Source organism: Acinonyx jubatus, chromosome X (genome assembly GCF_027475565.1).
Source record: "Acinonyx jubatus isolate Ajub_Pintada_27869175 chromosome X, VMU_Ajub_asm_v1.0, whole genome shotgun sequence".
Lineage (NCBI taxonomy): Eukaryota > Metazoa > Chordata > Mammalia > Carnivora > Felidae > Acinonyx > Acinonyx jubatus.
In genome coordinates, this window is record NC_069389.1 from 25,945,250 (window position 1) to 25,973,124 (window position 27,875).

Sequence of the window (27,875 nt, forward strand, 5' to 3'; positions counted from 1 at the left end):
TGATTGCTTGGAAACGGTTTTAACTAGAAGCCTCACTCTTGCTTGATTTCATTCCAGTGGGAAGCACCTTTACTCTACCAGAGACCAAAATGGGGCTAAAATAGACAATAGAAAGACAGACTGGGAATGTGTGCTAGAAAAAACAAAGGCAAGCTATAATACAAAAATCACAACCCAAAGGTCTAGACCCAGTAACAGGGCTATGAAGCACCACTTTTGCCACAATGATTCTGTGAGTCCCTACTGGCAATTAACCTCAACTGTATATAGGCTTAGGTGCTTTCCTGAGCCATTCACACTGCAATTAGGTAGTGTTGGCATATTACGCAGTAAGGTACGATTTCAACTGACTGCGTGTGACAAAGACCAGTGGGCAGCAGGATAGTAGTGTAGACCCAAACGTAAACCAAAAAGGGAAATTCTATAACCCAAAACACACCAAGATCCTGTGGAGGATGATGCAAAATCCAACAGGGAGAGAGTATCAGGCCTGTTTCTCTGTTGTCCCTTGAATGGGAAAACATAGTTTATCCAATATGAAAGATTTACTTTAATATAAGACAGCAAAACCAAAGGACTATGGTTAAACTAGAGAAAGTGGCCTTATACTTAAAACTGCATCTTAGTAAGCATGTATTAACGAGAAAAACAGTAAGAAAGGGACAGGACTCTCCATAGACCTTTAAACATTGGCTCAAAGTTAAAATGATAACTCTGAGATTCAAAATTCAAATATAAGAATTTGGGGACTGATGAAACAAACTCCAATATGTAAGAAGGCAAATTGTGAACCGAATCACTTTTCCTTTTGCTACATGCCTTTACTCCTTTCTTAACGGGTTCTGAATGGGGTAGGTTTTGCCTCCCATGAGGCCTTCATCAATGTGTGGAGACATTTTGAGTTGTCACAACTGCAGGAATACTATCATCATCTAGTGGTAGAGACCAAGAATGCTGCTCAACGGCCTACGAAGTACAAGGCAGGGCCCCACAACAAAGACTACCCACCCAAAATGTCGATAGCACCAAGGTTGAGACATCCTGCTCTGAAAGCTTCCCACTGCCCTCCTCCACACACACAAGAAAGGTGAACTGACTTCTAGTCACCACAACACAAAGCCAGCCCTAATAAGGAGAAACGTAGTTTAACATCACTATCGTTGCTGGGTAATCTACCTGTAACATGCATTGAGACACAACAGCCTCTGGAATCTCCGGGAAACGTTGTCGGAGGTCATGGAGAACCTGCATATCAAGCTGTGGACTGCCTTGCGCCATGCCAGAACAAATGGTGGTCAAGTATCCGTAAGGAAATTGATGCTAACCGGCCTTCCAATAGTAATGATCTTCCAACACCGCGGTCATTTTCTATTGAAAGAAATCAAAGTTAATCACTGTGCTATACACCTAAAACCCATGTAACATTGTGTGTCAACAATACTTCGATAAAAAGGTAAAAGAAATGAAACTATGGTTGCATGTAAGTACATATTTCACTTTACTCAAAAAGAAATGACCAATATGTTAAAATGGAAAGACCCAACATGACCACATTTGATTCCAAAGTTATAAAATTGAGTTCAACTCAGCCAGACTTTTCTGATGTAATACAGCCAATCACCGGTTTTGAAACAAAAAAAGCCAAACTGCATCCCCAAACTTCAGTTTCATTTTAATGCTTAAAAAAAAAAAAAACTGCAGCAGCTAGTTTAAACTACAGATTATTAGTTGGCAACCAAGTTTTTCTAGCCTTGAGAAATGCTACTTCAATATAATCACTTATGTTTTACCAAGGGCTATTACATCACTCCTCTAAAGCAGAGTAATCATTTCAAATGTCTGAAAACAAGGACTTGATAACACCACAAAGCTTACTTGTCCTGTCTGCCTTACATTCTGCTTGTATTTTGAGGCCAAAAGGTTTGAATTTCAAGTGTGAGTAAAGGAAACCCAATGTCTAAAGGAAGTAACTTAGCAAACAAAAATGAAAATGTAGGCTCCTTTGTTTTTAAAGATGATGCTAGTGGCCCGGCATGAGCCAGACCTAACTAGGTAGGCTTTCACCTACTTCTGATGCCACCAGCAGAAAGGCTAAAATGGAAGGATTTGAGATTACAATTTGAGTGTAGAAAATTAACATCTAATCTCACTGGCACTACTCAAATTAAGCACTCATATAAACAAGGCAAGGAGTGAAATAATAATGAAATCATAAATTAACTGGCACAGTCAAGGATCAATAAGCCAGTACACTTTTTCATACAGCTGACCTTTGAGTGACAGGGGGATCAGGGGCACCAACCCGTGTAGTCGAAAATCCACATATAACTTTTGACTCGCCAATAACTTAACTACTAATAGCCTCCTACTGACCTTACTGATAATGTAAACAGTTGATTAACACATATTTTGCATGTTAAATGATGTATTATATACGGTATTCTTACAAAAGTAAATTCAAGAAAAAAATGTTAAGAAAATCACAAGGAACTGGGGCGCCTGGGTGGCTCAGTCGGTTAAGCGGCTGACTTCGGCTCAGGTCATGATCTCACGGTCCGTGAGTTCAGGCCCCGCGTCGGGCTCTGTGCTGACAGCTCAGCGCCTGGAGCCTGTTTCGGATTCTGTGTCTCCCTCTCTCTGACCCTCCCCCATTCATGCTCTGTCTCTCTCTGTCTCAAAAATAAATAAACATTAAAAAACATTTTTTTTTTAAAGAAAATCACAAGGAAGAAAAAAATACATTTACAGCACTGTACTGTATTTTTAAAAAATTTTCTTTTAATGTTTATTTACTTTTGAGAGAGAGCGAGCGAGAGAGAGAGCAGGTAAGCGGCAGAGAGAGAGGGAGACATGGAATCCGAAGCAGGCTCCAGGCTCTGAGCTGTCAGGAGACAGCACGACGCGGGGCCCGAACCCACAAACTGTGAGATCATAACCTGAGCCGAAGTCGGACGCTAAACTGCTTGAGCCGCCCAGGCACCCCTGGACTATATTTATTTTTTAAAATCCGCATACAAGGGCACCTGGCTGGATCAGTTGGTAGAGCATGCAACTCCTGGATGGCGGGGCTTTGAGTTCAAGCCCCATGTTGGGTGTGGAGATTACTTAAAATCTTTAAATAAAAAAATACATAAATAATTTGTAAAAATCTGCATATAAGTGGACCCATACAGTTTTAACCTGTGTTGTTCAAGGGTAAACTGTACATATCTCCCATTTTTTTAACAGGAACAATGAAGAATACACCATACAATCTCATAATATTTCTGCTGTGTTCACTCACTACGTAGTCAAATATTTTTAAGTATAAGAAGTAAACACTTGCATTTTCATAAGAGGCATGGAAACCATGATTATATGTATCTAAACCACACACATAAGGGAGGGTCATTCCACACCAAATCTTCTATTTCTTGCAAATAAGCCCCAAAACTTTAAATTATAGCATTACTTGGGGGCAATGTAGACAACTACAATCAATGTTTTAAAAATTAAAAATGTTTGGATTGGTCCAAGATCCAAAGCACCACAGGCAGACCCTGAACTCACCTCCTCCCATTGACACACTACATTTACACCTACATATAGATCAATTCCTCCACAAGAACCGAAGGCTGACTGAACACCTTACGCACAATAAAGGCTAGAGAAACCTCAATCAGAACGGCAAGAGACACAGATGGCACGCTACCAAGGGCAACTCCACCCCGATGTTACAGGATGCGGTAGTGACATCACTGACAGACTGATGCATAGATTCACCTGCCTGGGGCACAGAAAATAAGCTGCAGTTTAAAAGGTAACTAGACAAGAAGTGAAGAAAAACCACTTATTAACTCCAGAACGTCCACCCAACAGTGGGGTAACTACTGGAACTCTCCCAGGGGTGGGAAATGCTGGTGATCTGCACTGTTTACCTCCCCTCTCCACCTTGGGAGTCCACCCAAGAGCAAGGTCCGGGTGTTCTCGCTGCCCTGCCACTTTGGCTAGTCCCGGCCCCCAAGCACATACCAGCTCCAGCCATCCAAACAGGGCAGCCCCCGTGGGGCGCACACCGGGGCAGGCCAGGCCTTCTTCCGCTACGGCTCCAGTCATCTCACCAAGGGGGCTAAGTGCAAAGCAGCCTGACGCCTCTCCCTCCACACCAGCATCGCCCACAGGGGCAGCCCTGATGCAGAGTGCCCCGGGACCCACAGACCACGCGCACTACCGCTCCAGCCAGCCAGCCAGCCAAACGTGCAAGGAACACACAGTCTGCACAGGGTATGTACCTACACAGGGCCACTCCTTCAAGACCGGCAGAGGGAGCTGTTCCACCTAATTCATAAGAAATAAGCACAGAAAATCCAAGAAAAAAGGGAGCAGAGGAATATACACAAACAAAATTAAGACAAAGTTTCAAGAAAATAACTAAATCAAAATGAGATAAGCAATCTACCTGACAGAAATTTCAAAGTAACGATCATAAAGTTGCTCACCAGACTTGAGAGAGGAGATGAGCTAAGAACTTCAAGAAAAATATTTTTAAAAACCTGAAAGACTGAATAACTGAAACAAAAAAATACACTACAGGTAATCAACAGGAGATTAGAGGATGCAGAAGAAGAGATCAGCAATCCAGAAAACAGGGTAAGAGAAAACATTCAAAACTGAGGATCAAAAAAAAAAAGGAATTTTCAAAAATGAAGAGGGTTAAGGGACCTCTGTGACAAAATCAAGCATATTAACATTTGCATTATAGGGATTCTCAGAAGGAGCTGAGAGAGAAAGGGGCATAAAACTTACATAAAGAAACAATAGCTGAACACTTCTCTAACCCAGGGAAGGAAATAGACATCCGGGTCCAGGAATCAGAGAGCCCCAAACAAGATAAACCCAAAAAGGTCCATACCAAAACACATAATAATTAAAATGTCAAAGATTAGGGGTGCCTGGGTGGCTCAGTCGGTTGAGTGTCTGACTTCAGCTCAGGTCACGATCACGCCGTGAGTTCGAGCCCCACATCCAGCTCTGTGATCACAGCTCAGAGCCTGGAGCCTGCTTCGGATTCTGTGTCTCCCTCTCTCTCTGCTCTTCTCCTGCTCACTCTCTCTCTCTCTCAAAAATAAACACGAAAAACATTTTAAAACATAAAATGTCAAAGATTAAACAGAGAAAAATCATAAAAGCAATGAGGAAACCAATTATGAATGTACCAATTAGGTACAACAACAAAAAACCCGTGAGGATATCAGCAGATTTTTTTCAGCAGAAACACTGCAGATCAAAAGACAGGGACAAGATATATTCAAACTGCTGAAAGGAAAAAACTTACAACCAACAGTCTACAATACAAGGTTATCAATCAAAATAAAAGGAGAGACAGAATTTCCCAAACAAGTTAAAGGAGTTTACCACTTTGACCTCTCTTACCACGAGTGAACCAGCCTTACAAGAAATGTTAAAGGGTCTTAGCCAAGACCCAGAGTGAAGACAATTATGAAAGGAAAAACTTTCAAGGGTAAAGGCAAACATATAGTACATCAACGACTTACAATGCTAGTATGGAGGTTAAAAGCTAACAGGAGTTAAATTATTTGTATCTAAAAAATTAAGGAATTCACAAAATAAAAAGATATAAAATGTACAGAAAAGATAGATAGGAAAGTAAAATGCAGTGCTTTTAGGAAGTATTAGAACTTAAGCAACCATCAACTTCACATAGACTGCTATATATACTTAGGATTCCTGTTCTATGTGAACCTTTTGGTAACCACAACACAAAAACCTGTAACAGATACACAAAAAAAACTAAAAAGAAAGGAATCCAAGCATAGTATTAAAGAAAGTTACCAATCACAAGGGAAGAGAGCAAGAGAATAAAGAAACAAGAGAACTACAAAAGCAATCAAAAAAATTAACAAAATGACAATAAATACATACCTATCGATAACTACTTTAAATATGAATGGTCTAAATATTCTGATCAAAAGCCACAAGGTGACTGAATCCATTAAAATTGACACCCATCTCTACGCTGCCTATAAGAGACCTAACTTCAGACAAGAAGACACATACAGACTGAAAGTGAAGAGATGGAAAACATTCCATACAGATGAGAGAGAGAAAAAGAAAAAGCTTGGGTAGCAATACTTCTAATAGTTCTATTGGACATAACAGACGTTAAAACAAAGACTGCAACAAAAGGAAAAGAAGGACATTATGTAATAATAGAGGGATCAATCCAACAAGAGATTATTACAATTGTAAATATACACCCAACATTAGGGCACCTAAATACACAAAACAAACAAAAAGGGAGAAACTGTGAGTACTACAATAACGGTAGGACATTTTAACATCCCGCTTACATCAATGGATAGATCACTGACACAGAAAATCAATGAAGATACACTGGCTTTGCATGACACATTAGACCAGATGGAGCCAACATATACAGAACATTCTATCCCAAAACAGAAGAATACATAATTCATCTCAAGTGCACATGGAACATTCTCTAAGACAGATCACATTTTAGGCCACAAATCAATTCTCAATAAAGTTAAGAAGCCTGAAGTTATATCCAACATATTTTCTTTTCCTTTTTTTAAAAATTTTTTAGTGTTTATTTATTTTTGAGAGAGAGAGACAGAGCACAAGCAAGTGAGGGGCAGAGAGAGAGGGAGACACAGAATTTCAAGCAGGCTCCGGGCTTTTACCACAGAGCCCGCCATGGGGCTTGAACTCATGAACCGTGAGGTCATGATGGGAGCCGAAGTCAGATGCTCAACTGACTAAGCCACCCAGGCGCCCCTCAAACATATTTTCTAATGACAATGATATGGAACTAGAAATCAGTAACAACAGCAACAACAAAAAATACAGAAACAGGACCATAGAGAAGCTAAAAAAATATGCTAATAATCAATGCATCAACAAGGACATGAAAGAGGAAATTTAAAAATACCTACAGACTAATGAAAATGAAAACAACAGTTCAAAATCCTTGTGACGCAGCAAAAGCACTTCTTCTAAGAGGGAAGTTCATAGTGAAACAGGCCTACCTCAACGAACAAGAAAAATCTCTACACCTAAAGGAACTAGAAAAAATAAGAACAAAGCCCAGAGTTACTAGAAGGTAAACACAGTAAGAAACAGAATGGAAATAAAGGAAGTAGAGGCTAAAACTCAATAGGAAAGAATCAGTAAAACCAAGAGCTGGTTCTTTGAAAAGAAAAAAACAAAACCGATAGACGTTTAGCCAGACTCATTAAAAAAAAAAAAAAAAAGGACACAAGTACATAAAATCAGAAATCACAGAGGAGAAATAACAGACACCACAAAAATACAAAGGCTTGTAAGAAACTACTAGCATAAATGATATGCCAAGAAACAGGACATCCCAGAAGAGATGGATAAATTCCCCAAACCAAAAACCTTCCAAGAATGGATCAGGAAGAATAGAACATTTGAACAGAGTGATTACTAGTAACAAAACTAAATCAATAATCAAAAAACTCTCCCCAAACAAAAGTCCACCACCATATGGCTACACAGGTAAATTCTACCAAACATTTAAAGACTGAATACCTATATGTTAACTACTTGGACTTAAATAAAATTAAAAAAAAATAGATAATTGAAAACAAAAAACTTAATACCTAACCTCAAAGTATGCAAAAAAAAAAAAAAAAGAAGGAAAACTTCCACATTCATTCTATGAAAGAAGCATTAATGTGATATCAAAACCAGATGAAGACACTATAATAAAATTACAGGGGCGCCTGGGTGGCTCAGCGTCCAACCTTGGCTCAGGTCATGATCTCACGGTTCTTGGCATTGTGCACTGCCCTGACAGTGCAGAGCCTGCTTGAGCTACTCTCTCTCCTTCTCTCTCTGCCCGTCCCGCTCGCTCGCATTCTCGCTCGCTCTGTCTCTCTCTCTCACACACACACACACACTAAATAAATAAGCTTGAAAAAAAAGGAAAAGAAGGGGCACCGGCGTGGCTCAGTTGGTTAAGCGTCCTACTTCAGCTCGGGTCATGATCTCGCAGTTCATGACGTTGAGCCCCACGTTGGACTCTGTGCTGAGAGCTCAGAGCCTGGAGCCGCTTTGGATTCTGTGTCTCCTTTTCCCTCTCTGCCCCTTCCCAGCTTGTGCTCTCTTTCTCTCTCTCAGAAATAATAAATGAATCAACTGTATTAAAAAAAAAAAAATTAAGGGGCACCTGAGTGGCTCAGTTGGTTGAACAACTGACTTTGGCTCAGGTCATGATCTCATGGCTTGTGGGTTCGAGCCCTGTGTCAGGATCTGTGCCGACAGCTCAGAGCCGGGGGCCTGCTTCAGATTCTTTGTCTCCCTCTCTCTCTGCCCCTCCTCTGCTCACATTATGTCTCCCTCTCTCTCTTGTTCAAATACGAATATAAAAAATTCTTTTAAATTAAAATTTAAAAAAGAAAATTACAGAGCAGTATCCCTGATAAATATAGACACAGAACTCAACAAAATATGAGCAAACCAAATTCTATACATTGAAAAAGTCATTTACCACAATCAACGGGGGTCTATTCCAGGGATGTGAGGATGGTTCAAGATCCAACAACAAATGAACGTGACACACATTAACAGAATGAAAGATAAAAAGTATATGATCATCCTATGGGGCGCCTGGGTGGCTCAGTTGGTTAAGCACCTGACTTCAGCTGAGGTCATCATCTCACAGTCCATGAGTTCAAGCCCCACGTTGGGCTCTGTGCTGACAGCTCAGCCTGGAGCCTGCTTCGGATTCTGTGTCTCCCTCTCTCTGCCCTTCCCCTGATTGCACTCTGTCTCTCTCTCTCAAAAATAAATAACATTAAAAAAAAAAAAAAAAGTATATGATCATCCTAATAGCTGCAGAAAAAAATAGAAGACAAAATTCAATAGACTCCACTCATGATAAAAACTCTCAACAAAGTGGGCTCAGAGGGAGCATAACTCAACATAATAAAGGCCATCTATGAAAAACCCACAGCTAACAGCACACTCAATGGTGAAAAAGTGAGAGTTTTTCCACGAAGATCAAGAACAAGACAAAGATGTCCACTCTCACCACTTTTACTCAACACAGACTGGAAGTCCTGGTTGCAGCAATTAGACAGTATAAATAAGAAGCATCCAAAGTGGTAAGGAAGAAATAAAACTGTCACTATTCACAGATGACATGATGCCATATAGAAAAAATGCACACTGGGGCGCCTGGGTGGCTCAGTCGGTTGAGCGTCTGACTTCGGCTCAGGTCATGATCCCGCGGTTCGTGAGTTCGAGCCCCGCGTCGGGCTCTGTGCTGACAGCTCAGAGCCTGGCGCCTGTTTCAGATTCTGTGTCTCCCTCCCTCTCTCTGACCCTCCCCCGTTCATGCTCTGTCTCTCTCTGTCTCAAAAATAAATAAACGTTAAAAAAAAAAATTAAAAAAAAAAACGCACACAGGACACCAAAAAATTATTAGAATAAATGAATTCAGTCACGTTACAGGATATAAAATATACAGAAATCTGTTGCACTTTAATATACTAATAAAAAAGCAGAGGAAGAAAAGCCCATTTACAAGTGCCTCAAAAAAGAAGGAAATACCTAGAAATAAACTTAACCAAGGAGATGAAAGACCTGTAACTCGGAAAACTGTAAGACATTAATGAAATAAAATGAAGATGATGCCAACGAATGGAAAGATAACACCAGGCTCATGAAGTTATACAATGAATACTGTTAAAATGTCCACACCACCCCAAGCAATCTACAGGCTCACTGCAAACTCTATCAAAATACCCACAGCAAGGCACCCGGCTGGCTCACTCTTAAGTATCTGACTTTGGCTCAGGTCACGATCTCACAGTTTATGGGAGCTTGTGCCCCACTTCATGTGAGCGCGAGCCCCACTTTGGGTAAAGACAGGAACCGTGCTTCGAGTGAGACCTGCTTCTCTCTCTCTCTCTCCCGCCTCGTGGGATTCTCTCCCTCTCTGCCCTTCTCACTTGTGCTGTCTCTAAAATAAAAAAAAAAAAAAAATAGATAAATACCCACAACATTTTTCACACAACTAAACAAATAATCCTAAAATTTGTATGGAACCACGAAAGGCTCATGAGAAAGAAGAACAAAGCTGGAGCTATCACAATCGCAGATTTCAAGCTATACTACAAAGGTCTAGTAATCAAAACAGTACGGTACTGGCACAAAAACAGACACAGAGATCAATGAAACGGATTAATCTACAATAAAGGAAGCAAGCATATACCATGGGGAAAAAGTCTCTTCAATAAACAGTGCTAAAAAAACAAAACTGGAGATCTACAAGCATAAGAATGAAACTGCACCACTTTCTTACATCACATACAAAAATAAACTCAAAATAGATTAAAGACCTCAATGTGAGAGCTCAAAGTATAAAACTTCTAAAAGAAAACATAGGCAGTTATGCCTTATACTTTGGCCTTAGCAACACTTTTCTTGATATGTCTCCTTAGACAAGAGAAACAAAAGAGAAAATGAACTATGGGGACCACATCAAAGTAAAAAGCCTGTACACAGCAAAATAAGCCATCAACAAAACAAAGACAACCCACTGAAGGGGAAAAAAATATTTGCCAATGATGTATCTCGTAAGGGGCTAATATCTAAAATATATAAAGAACTCATACAACACCAAAACAAACAAACAAACAAACAAACCCAAACATTCTGATTAAGACACGGGCAGAAGACCCGAACAGGCATTTTTGCAGAGACATATGAATGGCCAACCGACACGTGGAAAGACGCTCAACATCAATGGTCGTCCGGAAAATGCAAATCAAAATCGGAATGAATTATCACCTCACTCTAGTCAAATGTCTAATATCAAAAGGCAAATAAGTATTGGCAAGGACGCGGAGAAAAAGAAGCCCTCGTACACTACTGATGAGAATGTAAATTGGTGCGGCCACTCTGGAAAACACTATGGAGATTCCTCAAAAAACTCAACATATAAATACCATACAATCCAGTGATTCCACTGCTGGGTATTTACCTGAAGAAAATGAAAACCCTGAATTGAAAAGTTATATGCACCCCTATTCTTAGTGCAGCATTATCTACAACAGCCAAGGTACAGAAACAACCCAAGTGTCCACTGACAGCTGAACACTCAAGAACATGTGGTGTATGTACACAGTGGAATATGACTCAGCCATAAAAAAAATAGTAAAATCTCGTCATTTACAACAACACGGACCTAGAAGGCATTATGCTAAGTGAAATAAACCATTCGGAGAAAGACCTATACCATATGATTTCACTTACATGTGGAATTAAAAAAACCCAAAACAAATGAATAAGCAAGCAAGAAAACAGAAACAGACTCCAAAACACAACAGAAGAAACTGGTAGCCGCCAGAGGGGGAAGGGGATGGGCAAAACACATGAAGGGGATTAAGAGGTACCAACATCCCGTTATAAAATAACTAAGGGCAGCTTGGGTGGCTCAGTCGGTTACGCGTCCAACTCTTCTTCATTTTGGCTCAGGTCATGATCTCAGGGTTTCTGGGACTGAGCCCCATGGTGGACACTGTGATAACAGCGTGGGACCTGCTTGGGATTCTCTCTCCCTCTCTGTCTGCCCCTCCCGTGCTCACGTGCATGTGCTCTCTCATTCTTTCTCTCACAATAAACAAACTTAAAAAATAAATAAAGTAAGCCACGGGGATAAAAAGTCCAGCATAGGAAATACAGTCGGTAATACTACAGTAACGTTGTATCATGACAAATGGTAGCTACACTTATCGTAGTAAACACTCCTAATGTATGTAATTGTTCTATCACTGTTGTACACCTGAAACTAATGTGACATGGTAAGTTTTCAGTAAAAGAAAATGTTTTTAAAGAAGTGAATGAATCTTTGAAAAACAAATGAAGAAATAAAAATGTTTAAGGCAACTACTCAATTACTTTTGCTCGTTTATACCCGAAAAACAACCATTCTATAATCTCAAACTTGATGTTAATTACAGGCAGGGTATTTCATTTTGCTTGCAATCTGTCGGCTTCTACTGGACATCTAGCTTGCTCTCTTCTTCCTTCCAAGCCAAGGCTGCCAAGAGTTACGTACGCTCTTTTTGTCTACAGAGTGGCCACAAAGCCCCTATGTATCAGACTCTGCCTAGCCACAGGTAAAAAAAAGAGTTATTAGTTACTGTTTTAATAACTCCCAGCCACCACATGGAAGAGGTCTAATTAACATGAAGAAATATTGACAAGTTGGGGATTACAATAGGTACCCAGATGGGCTTTCTGTCGACCCTGTACTCTTTTGCTCCCTGCAATTCATTCCTTAGTCTGCTTTTATCTAGCTCTTATCACTGTTCCACTGACATGCCATCATCTCCCTGATGCTAAATCCAGAAGATACACTTGCTGGTCCCTATGCACCCTTGACCTCTGTAGCATCTGACAGTACTGATTGCTGCTTCTTTTTTTTAAGCCTCTGTGACAATATCCTAGCCTGGTTTCTTCCCACCTCTTTTGTCCCATTAAGGTTCCTAGGTTTTTGCCCTAAGCTGCTTCCTCTTTTCATTCTACATTTTTTTTTTTAAGTTTATTTATTTTGGGAGAGAAAGAGAGAGAACACGAGCACAAGCGGGGGAGGGGCAGAGAGAAGGAGAAACAGAATGCCAAGCAGACTCCGTGCCATCAACGCAGAGCCCAAAGAGGGGCTCGAACCCACAAACTGTGAGATCATGAGCTGAGCAGAGATAGAGTCACACGCTTAACCGACTAAGCCACCCAGACGCCCCTACATCCTTTTAAACAGCGATCACATCTACTAGTAAGCTTTCAATAACATTTAAAGGCTGATCATTTCCAAACTGGGATCTTGAACATCATGCTCTCTCCGAGACTCCAGACGCATACAGCCAAGTGCCTACTCCAGAGCACCATCTGGATACGCCCAAAGATAATTGTCAATATGTTCAAAAAGGAAACCCTCACCACAACCCTTCCTCAAATGCTCTCTGTTCTGTCCATGAATGTCACCACCATGGAGTCAGTTAACGATACTAGAAACCCGACTGTGATCCCTGACTTCCCATTCTTGTACGACCAACTAGAGTGTGAAATGAAGCGGTCAGGCTTTCTACCCCAGTTCTGCAATTTGTTAGTCTCTACGAAATAGACTCAACTCGTATGCCTTGGAAACTTCACCTATAAAATGGAAAGAACGGTAGAGCTGTCATCAAATTCCTACGTCAAACATTAATAAGTCAGAAGGCATTAGTTACTATTATTCAAGGCATTTCTGAATATTGTGGTCATCGGCATTATAGCTGCAACTTCCTGCTGTGCCCTCACCTGGGATCTTGCCTTCGTCCCTCCACATCATGGCCAGAATATTGGTTTTACAAGATGCCACACTGAGCATGTCGCCTCCACTCGGTGTCCCAACAGAGCAGAGCCGGGTGTGATCCTGTGCCACCTTCTCTTCAGGCATTAGACTATGATCATCCACCTGCCGTAGATGTTTTTGTATCGTCCTCCCCCTACCACACACACGCACGGTTTCTCGGAGCCACAATGATCCTGTCCATATTGGTACTGATGGTGCTCCTTCTAAGGAGGCTTCTACGGACAACCTCCTCCCGAGTCCTGCTGCCAGGCCTCTCCTCCCCTACGCTGTGCTAGAGGACCCTCCATTATGCTGCCACAGCAGGTTGGGCTTATCTTCATGGACGCACCAAACACATTATACTGAAGCTGCCTGTGTATCTAAAGGACTCTCATATAAAACTGTAGCTCTACCTGGAACGTGTTGTTATGCCAAAGTGGGGAAGTACTCAGAAAATGATGGGAGCTTGTCATAAGGACCTGGGAGCCAGCTTGAAGAGGCACCCATTGGCCAAACCTGTGACAATCGGAGTACCCAAATAATTAAGGACAGTAATGAATTACAGGCCTGTAGAAAAGAGAAACCCATGAGTCGCTACCAGTATTAAATACACACATACATAAGTGGAGAAGGGAGGGCTTTTGTTTACAGTAGAATCCAACTGGTAAACACGCAAGGAGTGGTAAGACCTAAAAAATCATTTTGCAGACAACACACTAGAGACCGCTTCAAGCAAAAATGATCAATGGATGCTACATCTTGGAGGAAATTTGGATGAAGAGTAGGATGCATGAATGATCTTAAAATATCTCCCCCAAAGACCTGCTTATTAGTTTCAAGGGGTAAAAATTATGTGGTAGACAAATCAAACAATGTCATGCCTGGGTGGTCAAAATTAACATCAATGAGGGAAAGACAGACAGTGGGCACTTCCAGATGTGACACCCTGAGAAAACAGAGTAATATGGTTTCTATGCTATACTATTCCCGTCAGGAATGCAGAACCTGAAACTAGTTATGAGGAAATAGACAAACACAGAATGACAAATGTTCTATTATTTAAAAAAAAAAAAAAAAAAAAAGAGGGGTGGGGACAGGGTGAGGATGTCATCTGAAAAATGTCAATGTCATAAAAGAAAAAGGCAAGACAAGTATCACAGATTAAAGGAGACAGAGTACATGACAACTAGATCTAATAACTGATCCTACACTGGATCCCATATGAGGTGGGGAAAGTGTTAGAAAACAATCTGTTGACAAAATTGAAATGGAGATGACAGATGATGAGTTTCAGGAATTAGGCAATGAAATATTTAGGGGTAAAGGGCATGACAACTTACTCTCAAACGATTCAGGAAGAATCCATACACTATGTATGTGTACACACACACATGTACACAAACACACACACACAGAGAGAGGGAACAAATAAAGCAAACAGGGACGAATGTTAATGATAGGTGAATATGGACAAAGGATATAAAGTCTTCTTTGCTTAATTTTTATTCTTGCAACCGCTGTACTTTTGGAATCGTTTCCAAATAAAAAGTCAAAACAAAACAGAACAGACAGAAAGTCTGTAGTTGTATTCAGGGGCTGTGCCTTGTTCGCCCACGCACTCCCACAGCCTGACGGAGTACTTGCTCAAATGTCTGTTAAATAATGAAGAGTCACTCTTACTGTATGTAGCAAACCAATCTACACGTAGAGATGACTCTTGCCCCCTACCTCCTGCACACACCCCCAATAAAATATTGGGGCCTCAGGGACCACTGATGTAGAACAATCTGTCAATGCTTAGGAAAAAGGAAAAATAGGTTAAGTCACTCCATCAGTGGGTATTTCTAGCTTTTCACTTTTAAAATATCCCAAATTTGAAATGCTAAGCTATTCCCCCAGATTAACAACCTAGGCTTAATTTAAAATAAACATTTCAAAGTCCTGGGTGTTAATTCAAACCTGTTTGAATTACCTACCATTGTGATCAAAACAAACATTATTTGCCTTTTTCACAGTAAGATAATCTGTAATTTGCACTAGCCACAGGAGTCCTAACTAGATGAGTTAACTCTGCCCAATCACTGAGGCTGTAAGACAGCAGTGTCTAATAAAAATATAATGCAAGTTAAGTGTTCTAGTAGCCATGTGAAGGAAAACAAACAGGTGACATTTTAATAGATTTTATTAAACCGGATACACCAGAAATAGTACTGTTTTTACATATGATCAATATAAAAATCACTGATGAGCTATTTTATTTATTTCTCTCAAACTAAGCCCTTGAACTCCAGTGTGTATTTTATACTAACAGCATATCACAGTTCGGAACGGCCACATTTCAAGGGCTCAGCAGTCACCGCCAGTTACCGGCGGCTACCTTACTAGACAGCACACCTCTAAGGCTTTGCGATTTTCATTCGATTAAAAGACTAACATGGAAGCGCCTGTGGGGCTCAGTCGGCTAAGCATCTGACTCTTGATTTCACCTCAGGTCACGATCCCAGGGTCATGGGATTGAGCCCCGTGTGGGGCTCTGCAATGAGCATGGAAGCTGCTTAAGATTCTCCCCCCACCGCACCCCCACCACCCCCGGCCTCTCTCTCCCTCTGCCCCTCCCCCTGCTCATGTTCTCTTTCTAAAATAAATAAATAAAAGGCTACCAGGTACAACTCTTTGATTCTAGAATTCAGTATCTCCTCTGACGGTAGACAATCAATTAGGGACAGGGCCTGGCAGAGACTAGGTGTTCAATGAGTCTCTGTAAGGTCAAACAGAAAAAAAAATAGAATTCACTGAATTTAAAGGTAGGAACGACTTTAGTAATCAGATCCGCTTTGATTTACAGAGATAATGACAACTTTCCCACAGGAAATGATACTTCGATACTCGAGGGGCTAACCACATTCAGAACACTTGATGGCTACTTAACTGTCATCGCTAAAGAGCTTTCTTTTGAAGCACCCAAAAGCTTAACTCAAGCTGTCCCAGTGGCTCCAAAAACCAGTTTTACTCACTTCTCAACGCTAATTTCAAGGGTTTAAAATGTAAGGATAATACAGTTGACTTTTTGTGAAAAAGAAGCCAAGGGTCCCCCAAAACAAAGAGGCTCCGGGTGGGAAGGGCTTGGGTTCGCTCCGCTTCTCGTCTCTGGAGGCGCCGTCTCCCCGCCGGCTCCGTCCGCCTTTAGAACCTCAGGCGCTACGGAAGCCAAAGTTCCCGTTCATTTCACCGCTACTGCTGTCAGACACCAAAGACGGAACCCGTGTGCCCCAAAAGGCAGATCTGATGATCTGGAGTCTACAAGTAAGAAAACAAACTCAAAGGACGGGCCTGTGGCAGAATCACGACTCAAATCCAAGCCTGCCTTCTCCAAAGGCTGTGTCCTCCCCAGGGGCAAGGTATCAAGGACACTGCCAGCAGGGTGAGGATGAGCGCCTTTGACCGGGAAAACAAAAAACAAGAAACCCCACCAGCTTATCAACCAATTAGGTGGTTATAGGTGTGGGGGGTAGGACTGGGAGGGGAGGAAAGAATCCTGATATAAATAAGCTGTTTGGGACACACGAGAAGCAGAGCTAAAAGGAAAAAACTGGCCCTTTTTTAAAGGTTACAATTACCGTACTCGCCTTGGAAAAAAACACTGAAAGGCATCTTTCAAATCAAAGCCAACAACTTACATACCCACAAAGACGGCTACCACCGGAAAAGATGATTAACAGTAGACCTGCTTTTCACAAAGATGAGCCTAAACTGGTAAAAACGTCTGCGCTTAAAGGGATTATGTACATAATCTGAACAGTGGACAGCACTCTGCCCTATACAAACACTCATTCACAGTTAGTAAGCACTGACTGACACGGATCATCATTAAGCGTTTCACAATATACAGCACTCTCAAACTTAATAATTTCCTGATAATTAGAAAATGTTACAAGACTTCTTTAAAAAAAAAAAACAATTTCCTTTCTGCTCACTGGGAGGCTAAAACAGATAGTTTACCAATAGAAAATATTCTAGCCAGTAAGAGGAGCCCCTTTTCCTAAAAAACAAAGTGAAGCACTATACTACATTTTTGCATTTAATCCCACAGAACGCAACTAAAATGAAACACTGCCATATAGCATATTATAGATTTCAATATGACGCTCATCAAAACACACCATCTATTCTTGTCCATATATTATCAACATGTGCAACGACCATGCAAAATACATACGGACTTTGTTTCTTAACAACACTTTAATGGGCTGCTACTCTTTATACAATTCGAAAGTGGTGAGTGATCTGAAACCAACCAGAGGACTCCGGCAGTATGTGAACTGTACTGGCTAGGCTAGGCTGTGACCTAACTCCTGGGACACCCTTGAAACCCCACCACCACCCACTAAAGCACAGATGGCCACAGCTGTGGACTATGGAACTGTGTAGGCGGTAACCCTAGATCAAAAAAGAAACACTGGAGGCATAACCCCACGATCGTCCCAGGGTTCCAAAGCCAGATAAACCAAGAGGTTCTCCAACGTGAAGCCTTTCTTGTCTGTCGGCTTTGCCGGGACTCCGAATTTCTGAGGGCAGGGTGGAGGTGGGGTCGGGGGCTGGGCTCTGACGCTATGCTTAGCAGTGGAATCACTCTGAGGTTTCCTTCAGTGGGGAGGCTACCCTGCCCCCTGCATTCAGGAACGTCGGCACCAAGGCGCAGTGGGTTCTGTTCCTCCAAAAGCAGCTACTGGGATTTCTCCCAACAGAATTATTCCTCCCGGCGGGAAAGCTCCCCCAGAGCTCTGCTCTGATGCTGCCATTCTCCACACTCTAGAAAATGAGCTCACACCTAGTGCTTTGTGTCCACAGCCTTCTCTGAGATCAGCAAGTACACAGGGTAGTGCGGTTCCGGGTCTGAGTGTTTACTTCTGCCACATTTTAGCTCACTTCCTAAAATAATTATAGCAGAGGTTACAAACCAATGGTCTGTAGGCCAATCCAGCCCGCTGATCTGCCTGGTTTGACCTCAAAAGTGTTAAAGAAAAAAAGCAAAAAAAAAAAAAGTTGAGTCGTATTTTTTAAAAAAGATGTCTTATTTCTTTAAGTAATCTCTACATTCAACATGGGGCTCAAACCCACAACCCCGAGATCAAGAGTGTCATGTTCCACCGACCAAGCCAGCCAGGTGCCCCAAACACACTTTCACATAGAGAAATTTTACATAACAATCTGGCTATCCAGCTTTCCTCAGAAAAAATGAGAAGCTGGAACAGTATCAAGTGGCTAAAAGTGCAGCATGGAAGAGACACATACTTTCCAGCCTGCCTACTCTGCACGCTCCCTAGGGCGTCCCCAAGTCAGAGGCCCGACTTTGCTGTTACCCGCAATGTGTCCCATAAAAGGTGCAAAGCCAGTACTGTGGAAGTCCAAGCCTACTGTGTCTCAACAGTAGGCTGCTGATACAGTAATGTGGGGCACAAGAATTCTTCACCGTGCAAGCCTATCTGGTGTATCATAAGGTGGTTAGCATCCTGGCCCCTCTTGCGAAATTGCCAGAAACACCCCAGGCTTCTTTAGAAAGGCAAAAGCATCTCAGGCTGACACCTACTGCTAGCATGTTAAGTTTGGTGACATGACAACTTCGGAGCATTGAAGAAAACTTAGCCTGGTCTTGGGAGGACTTACAAGTAAAGGCATCATTCATTTTTCTGATTAGTCTGGCCCAGCTAATAACCAGTGAACAAAAATACGTATACTAGTATAAGACTTTGGAACTTTCATCCATTTCTTGCTGCTTCGGAGGTTTTGGCTTTAGATGATACTTACTGAGCCCTATGTATGTACCAGGCACTGTGCTAAGTGCTTTGTCTCATTTAATCCCCCTTATCCCACGGGAGAGGCCATGATATCACCCACAAATTTGAAAACGAGGAAATATGAGGTTCAGAGAGGGTAAGTAATTTGCCTGTAGTCACATAGTTAATAAGCAGCAAAGCTAGGATACAAACTTAAACATCATTTTCCTTCCACCTCAAGTCAATTAGGACTTAAAATTTCCTTTATTTCCGGGTACGGGGTTAAGACAATGATGTCAAAACTCTGATGATGTCAAAACTCTTTTTTTTTTTAGTTTTTTAAAATGTTTTTATTGCTTTTTGAGACAGAGAGAGACAGAGCATAAGCAGGGGAGGGGCAGAGAGAGGGGGAGACACAGAATCTGAAGCAGGCTCCAGGCTCTGAGCGGTCAGCGCAGAGCCCGACGCGGGGCTTGAACTCAAGGAGTGTGAGATCATGACTTCAGCTGAAGTCGGACGCTCAACCGACTGAGCCACCCAGGCGACCCTGATGATGTCAGAACTCTTAAAGACAGTTTGTTTGCTTGTTTATTTATTTTTAACATGTGTTTATTTTTGAGAGACAGAGCGAGACAGAGCACGAGTAGGGGAGGGGCGGGGGGGGGGGGGCAGACACAGAATCCAAAGCAGGCTCCAGGCTCTGAGCTGTCAGCACAGAGCCCAACGCAGGGCTCGAACTACAGACTGCAAGATCATGACCGGAGCCGAAGTCAGCCGCTTAACCAACTGAGCCACCCAGGTGCCCCAAGACAGTTTAAAGTCCAAACCAAAACCTGATTATAAAGTAGAAGAGTTTTTTCAGATGAACATAAGGGAAGGAAGACAAAAATAATATAAAAACAGGGAGGGGGACAAAACAGAAGAGACTCATAAATATGGAGAACAAACTGAGGGTTCCTGGAGGGGGTGTGGGAGGGGGGATGGGCTAAATGGGTAAGGGGCATGAAGGAATCTCCTCCTGAAATTATTGTTGCACTATATGCTAACTAATTTGGATGTAAATTTTAAAAAATTAAAAATAAAATGAAAAAAATAAAATAGAAGAGTTTTTTGTAGTAGATAAATTCTTTGAGGTAAACAGCAACAAGAAGTGGCCTGAACAGTGAAACATAACAAAGCATCTTTTACTGGTACAGGTAAGGGTTCCAATTTCAGGACTTTTCATGCATGTATGTAAAGGTGTAAGCAATTAACAAGGGAGGGACAGGAACATGATAGTTGGTATTTCCCCTACATGAGGCCTTCCAAATAACTTATATGATAATCGTGTCACAGGATTCTGATTATAGGGAAAAACGTTTTGAAATAGTCACATTTTCACTGCATCTATCTCATATTCTATTCTCAAAAAATATATATGATGGATCAATACAATATTCATATTAAAAGAATCAAGAGCATTTTCATGTTAAATATAGTCCCCCAGATGCAAAAAGAAGCAGATTCCCTTTTAACTGAACTTAACACCTCCTCGCAAGTGAACATCTGTTTGCAGGCTGTCCCCTATACAGGATCTATCATACATGTCACTCCTGCCTTCCCCCACCAGCCTCAACAAAAATACAAACGAAGGTACTTGGGATCTCCTTCCAATTCTGAGTCTGGTAACCAAAAAGTAGGGTATAATTATTTGTTTTTTTAAGTAAGCTATATGCCCAACATGGGGCCTGAACTCAGGATCCCAAAATCAAGAACCGCACTCTCCACCAACTAAGACAGCCAAGTGCCCCAAAGAAGCAGGATATTAAAAACTAAAATGAAATGATGTTACGCAGTGGTATATGAAAAAAGAAATGGGAAAGCCTTGATTCTTATTAGAAATATTTTGTTCGTGGGGCGCCTGGGTGGCTCAGTCGGTTAAGCATCCGACTTCGGCTCGGGTCGTGATCTCACGGTCCGTGAGTTCGAGCCCCGCGTCGGGCTCTGTGCTGACAGCTCAGAGCCTGGAGCCTGTTTCAGATTCTGTGTCTCCCTCTCTCTCTGACCCTCCCCCCGTTCATGCTATCTCTCCGTCTCAAAAATAAATAAATATTAAAAAAAGAAAAAGAAATATTGTGTTCGTTTAGGAATACTGAGTTGGTTATAGGAAAAAAAAAACAGTATCTAGGTTAGAAAAATCAGAGATTTCCTTCATAAAATGACTTTAAAAATATCTCAAGAACATTCTGGAAAAGACAAAACTACAGAGTCAGTAAAAAGATCAGTGAATGCCAGAGGTCTGTGGGGAGGAAGGGTTCACAAGCGAAGCAGAGACAATTTTAAGGGTGGTGAAATTATTCTGTATAATACTCTAATGGTAGATACATGACATTTATGCACTTGTCAAAACCCACAGAACCTGATAACACAAAGAGTGAACCTTAAAGCATGCAAGTTTTAAAACAGGTCAAGGGATCCCAGGAAGGAACAGAGACCATATGATGTAACCTAATTGTATTACAAATGTATGAAACAATATCACTGCAGGTGGTAGAGGGGAAAGGTGCTGACCTAAATAGCGTTGGAAATGAGTGGCACCTCTAAGAGTAAAGTCAAGGCAAGAGGAACTGTACATAAGCACTGTACTCTAGTTGATAAAGTTGTTTCTTATGGGGGTAGAGGTTAACAAAACTGATATACATCTATACACATATACTAGGAGAGAACAATTAAGTACATGGATGGTGAACGTTGGGAGCCAGTTCTTACTGTTAGAAGTGGGAGGTCACAGACAAGCAACAGGAGAAGACTAGTATGATCCATGTAGTAATGGATTAGGTTGGAGACATCAGTAGCAACTCATGTTTAGCTTAACAGCTTAATACTAACACAGATATATAAAAACAGACATAAAGAAACGTTTATAGACATGCATAAATATATAGTCTATACATGGGATTTCAGCTAGCAGAGTCCAGAAGCACCAACACCCTGAAAAGGCAATGAGCACATCTAGTACTCAGATCTTTATTTTTTTTTAATGTTTATTTGTTCTTTCAGAGAGAGAGACAGAGAGCACGTGCGAGCTAGCGGGGGAGGGGCAGAGAGAGAGAGAGACAGAATCCAAAGCAGCCTCCAGGCTCCGAGCTGTCAGCACAGAGCCCGATGTGGGGCTCGAACTCACACACCATGAGATCATGACCTGAGCTGAAGTCAGTCACTCAACCAACTGAGCCACCCAGGCGCCCCATCAGATCTCGATTTCTAATAGCATTCTCTAATAAAAGGAACCAGGGCTTTGTGGAGAAATGGCTGATTCTAGGACTGGAAGGGAGATACACAGGATAAGCCCGGAGTATGTTATAATGGTAGAAACTTATCAAGTGCTCAAAAGACACAACACCTCCCCCCCCATCACCGTGGAGGCATGTTAAAGTGACACAGGGACCATCCAAAAGAGTTCATCAATGGCCAAAGCTAGAAAAAGTTAAACAACAAAATAAAGTAGTAATGGATTATGATCCAAAGTATAAAATAATTATGCATGAACCCATACTGATATACGTAAGTGACTAAATGAACAACTAAATGGGGGAGAGGGGACAATCTTCCATGCAGGAGACTTCCCAAAAATTTATGTAGAACACCCTCAGGAGATGGACCATAACTTCCCACTCAAGCGGGGACCACACGGTGACTTCGTTCCAAACAACACAGTGCGGGAAAGAATTTAAAAAAAAGAAAGAAAAGTAACACTACAGTGGAGAACCCTGACATAAACCTTAGCCAGGTGACCAAACTGAACATGAACAGTGACAAATCATGTTGAAGCAGACACTCCTGATGTGCTAAGAATAGAAGAATGGCACTTTACCTCTGTGGTCTTCCTCCCCCAAACCCACAACACCAATCTAAATAATGAGAAGAACAGGAGACAAATCCTGACTAAAAGATATTCTACAAAATACCTGATCGGTTCTCTTCAAAACTGACAAGGTCATCAAAACAGTGAAAGTCTGAGAAACTGTCACAGCAAGGGGAGCCTAAGGAGACATGGTGACCACATGTGATGTGGTGTCCCGGGGGGGGGGGGGGGGACCCTAAAACAGAAAAAACACATTAGATAAAAACCAGAGAAATCTGAATAAACTGTGGAGTTAATAACAATGTTTCAATATTGGTTAATTAACTGTAATAGATGTACCGTTGCTAATGTAATCTACTCATTAATTAGAAGAAACCGGGTGCTGAGTAGACAGGAACTCTGTGTATTACCGTCTCCGTTTTTCTGTAAAATGAAAACTGTACAAAACGAAAAATCTACTTAATTAAACAAAATTTACCTGAAGATGATTTATAAGCTCTGGCACGGCAGTCTTACTCACATCTCCAGCTCGAAAAGCACCTTCTTTTCAGGAGTCTGTAAAGGTGACGAAACGAGGAGATGGTTATCCTTGTGCTGACTTCCCAACTCAGTATGGAAAAACGACAGAACCCCACAGACTTCTGGGGCCTTAAGGTGACAGCAGACGGGATGCCAGACCACGCTCTGAAGCCAGGTGGTTCTTTCCCAAGTATCCTCACAGGCTGAATCACTGTCCTTTTTGTCAGGTCACAAATCTCTCCCACATTAATTCTACGTTATTCCAAGAGAGCAGCAGTTCAGGAAAACAAGAAAATAATCCACCACCTGTTTTCTTAAGGCTTTTGTAGCACGCCTGGTTGTGACTTACCATCCTGACCCCCCATTCATCACAGAAGATAGGAGGAAGCCCAGACCTCACAAGCTATGTATGAAACTTTAAACTGTATGGTCAAAATAGTAAATACCTTCATAAAATATGTGGACTACAGGGGCACCTGAGTGGCTCAGTCGGTTGAGTGCCCAACTCTTGATCTCAGCTCAGGTCACGATCTCACGGTTTTTGAGTTTGAGTCCTGGGTCAGGCTCTGAGCTGACAGTGCAGAGCCTGCTTCAAATTCTCTCTCCCTCCCTCCCCACCTTCCGCTGCTCTCTCTCCCTCACCACAAATAAACTTTAAACAACTTTTTTTTAATGTGGACTATAATACAAACTATTTCTGTTCCCCAAAGGGCAATTTATACAAAGAAGAGTAACCTTACAGGCTTCTTTTGACAGATGAGCATTCTCTCTCCCCATCATTCAGAAACTACAGTAGTCCCCTCTCACACATGGTTTCATTTCCTGCAGTTTCAGTTACCCATGGTCAACTGCAGTCCAGAAGCAGATGATTCACCTTCCAACTTACCATGAGAAGGTCAACAGCAGCCTAACACTATGTCACAACGTCTACACCTTTCATCTCACCATAGCTCATCACGTAGGCATTTAATCATCTCACATCATCACAAAAATAGGGATGAATACAATCAAATATTTTAAGATGCCACATTCACATAACTTTTATTATGGTACATTGTCATACATGTTCTCATTTATTATAGCTAATCTCTTCCTGTGTCTACTTCATAAACTTTATCATAGATATGTACAGAAAAAACCATAATTTACATAGAGTTCGGTACTATCCATGGTTTCAAGCATCCATTGGGGGACTTGGAACATGCTCCTTGTGGATAAAAGGGGGGCTACTGTATCTTCATCCCAGTAAACCTGATAATCCAACGTTAACTTTACCATTTGGGGGTAAACACTGGGTTCTATAAGAGGTATCATGGATACAAGTCTCTACTTAATCTCCTGACTAAACCTCATTTTATGACCAGAGGAGAGCTAAAATAACACACCCTGTTTATATTGTATATTTTTAGAACTTAACCATATTCTTCTGGGGCACCTGGGTGGCTCAGTGGGTTAAGTATCTGACTTCAGCTCAGGTCATGATCTCATGGTTTGTGGGTTCGAGCCCCATGTCGGGCTCTGTGCTGACAGCTCAGAGCCTGAAGCCTGCCTCGGATTCTGTGTCTCCCTCTCTCTCTGCCCCTCACCCACTCGTGCTCTCTCAAAAAAGAAAAAAAAAAATTAATGTAACCACATTTTTCTTGTTTTTTAATTTCTCAATTCCTTTATCTTAAACATTACCCCAAAAATGAACTTCAAGTAGGAGCAGAAATCCCAGGCATCTACATGAATGCTGCTTCTTCCATATGTAATGGCTTTTTCAAATCTGATAGAACACAAAATCCACCCCACATTCACGTGAACTTTCTCAACCTTAATCACCATAGCTCTCTCCCCTTCCTAAATTCCCAACAAGTTGAGTGTGCATCACCCCTATCTGCACCTGAAATAATGTGTGTTAACTTTTCATCGTCCTCTAGGGTTCAGCACTGTAAATCTTGAGAAGAAAAATCAAACATGCTCTTTTAGTTACAGTGCCTTATGCACACTAAATAGTGTAAATGATTAAATACAGGATTTTAAATTAATTGGAAATCAAATTTGCTCTGGTTGAGGTGTTTTAAATTTTTTGTTTTCGGTTTTTTAAACAAAGAGGTCTTTATTTGTAAAAAGCCAAAGGGCTCCTGGTCGATAGGACAGGCCAGCTTCTCAGGGCTTGGGGGCATTTGGGCAGATGCTTGGGGTAGGGGATGCCCTGTGAGCGTCTGTGTCACCCAGGGCTGCCCTGGGGACAGGTGGCACTGACTCAAAGACAGGGTAAGCTGGCGGGGGGCGGGGGGGTTGTTCAGGCTCTAGCAATTCTGGAACAGGGTAAGCTGGGGGGGGGGGGGCAGTGCTCAGCCTCTAGCAATTCTGGAACAGGATCCTCCTTGGTCAGCAATGGGAGTGCAAGGGTGCCGCCTGCAGTTAGGCCCCCAGGATCTGTCTCTTGGCACAGCCATGGGGGCTGAGCATGCTCTGGGGCCGCTTCAAGTGGTGGGGCAGGAGCCACGGGGAGGCTGGGCTGGTGGGTGTCCCATGGGCTGGACTCAGTGCCCTTTTGCAGGGAGGTCTCCGAATGGAAACTGTGGTTACTGTTTTCATCACTGAGACCCAGCAGGATGAGGGGGCCACCCTAAGGGACTAGCGCCCCTACCCCCCCACTCCAGGGCTCGGAATCTCTCTGTCCCCGCCACCTGCCCTCTGTCGCTCCCCCTCCTGGAGATCCACCACTGGCACCCAACTTGAAGATACAAAGGGAAGTGTGGCCTACAGTTGACCCAGCACTCCTCCCATCTCCAGACTTTCTCCACGGTCACCATCACCTTCGTGAGGTCATCCTTGGCCCAGCTCCAGGTCTTAGCCCGCAGGGTCCCACCAGCCATGCTGGTGGGGCTGGAGCGGAGACAGAGGCCGCAGCTGGGCCGCCTCCCGTCCCACGGGCTTGGGCTCAGGGCCAGAGCCAGGTGCCGCTCTCTCGGCCTGCCGGCCCTCCCTCCAAGGTCTTTAGTCTCAAATAACATTATTTAAAAAGAGAGACAGGACAAGTGACTAGTAACACATGCCAGAGGCAGATCATCTCCACATTTTATAACTTAAACAGATTACTTAGCACACTTTTTCAAAAGGTAGGTTGTGGCCTGTTAGTGAAACGTATAATACATTTATTGGGTGATGGTAAGTATGAAAGAAAAAAAAAGTCACAGAAAATAGCAGAGTGCTTGATACATAGTAATGGTAAATCTGGATTCAAAAGTCTTGTATGAGGTGTAGGTATGTATTATTAGATCATGATTAAAATGTGTTGTGTTGTTTTCCTCCCCCCCACCCCCACTGTGGGTGGTTATGAGAAATACTTAGAACATGGTGAGGTATTCTAGGCTACGTAAAAAAACAACAAACATTTACTACCTTTCTATTTTACTTTTCTCTCAACAGATGACGATTTTCTTAATGTTTTAAAGGTTTATTTTGAGAGCACATGCACACACCAGCGGGGTAGAGCAGAGAGGGAGAGAGAGAAGAGATGGCAGCAACTCGGCGTGGAGTTGAGACACGTGTGCATATGAAAGCTGAAACAACTCTTGATGTTACTAATTTCTGTGTGACTTTGTCTTTCTCAAATGCAGCCTCAATGAGTTCTGTGTGGCTCCCTCACGTACTACTGGAGGGTTCCTGCCTCCTAAAAAGATTTTTAAAAGGTGAGCCCGGGCAGCTCAGTGAGTTACGCGTCCGACTCTTGATCTCAGCTCGGGTTCATGGGATTGAGCCCCTTCTTGGCCCTGTGTTGACAGAGGCGAGCCTGCTCAGGATGCATTCTCTTTCTCTTTCTCTCTCCCCCTCCCACCCCCAGCCCCTTCCCTGCAAGAGCACGCACACACTCTCTCTCAAAATCAATAAATAAACATTAGAAAAAAAAGATTAAAAAAAGTAATCAGTTTCCTGGGGCGCCTGGGTGGTAAGTCGGTTGAGTGTCCGAGTTCGCCTCAGGTCATGATCTAGCCCTTCCCGAGTGTGAGCCCTGAGTCAGGCTCTGTGCTGACAGCTCGAAGCCTGGAACCTGTTTCAGATTCTGTGATTCCTTTGCACTTTCTGCCCCTCCCCCACTCATGCTCGCTCGCTCTCTCTCTCTCTCTCTCTCTCTCAAAAATAAACAAACATTAAAAAAAAAAAAAAGTAACCCGTTCCCTAAACCCAGAAATTCAAGATCACAAACCGTGGGAACTTCATACTGGAAGGGTATGAAAGATGAACAAAAATATCGTTTATAATCACTTCTTTAACAATGTCAAACCTGATGATCCTCCCGAATCCATTGTTCATTCATTTAACAAGATCTGAGCAGTCAGGTTAGAGGTACAAAAGACCGATGCCC

The 27,875-nt window shown here is 42.2% G+C and overlaps 1 protein-coding gene and 1 pseudogene across 5 annotated transcripts in view; both read right to left on the reverse strand.

The window, feature by feature from the left end:
- TAB3 (TGF-beta activated kinase 1 (MAP3K7) binding protein 3) overlaps window positions 1-27,875 on the reverse strand; it is an 86,192-nt gene that overhangs the window by 28,880 nt on the left and 29,437 nt on the right. For 2 of the 5 annotated variants that reach the window (XM_053202218.1, XM_053202219.1), the window contains exons 3-4: window positions 23,481-23,557; window positions 1,177-1,368 (exon numbers count right to left, since the gene is read on the reverse strand). In XM_053202218.1, coding sequence (XP_053058193.1) covers window positions 1,177-1,278 — 102 coding nt within the window. In that variant the 5' untranslated portion in view covers window positions 1,279-1,368; window positions 23,481-23,557. The other 3 variants (XM_053202221.1, XM_053202217.1, XM_053202220.1) reach the window with 2 other exon arrangements.
- Window positions 1,298-27,623, reverse strand: LOC128311579 (B-cell CLL/lymphoma 7 protein family member C-like; annotated as a pseudogene).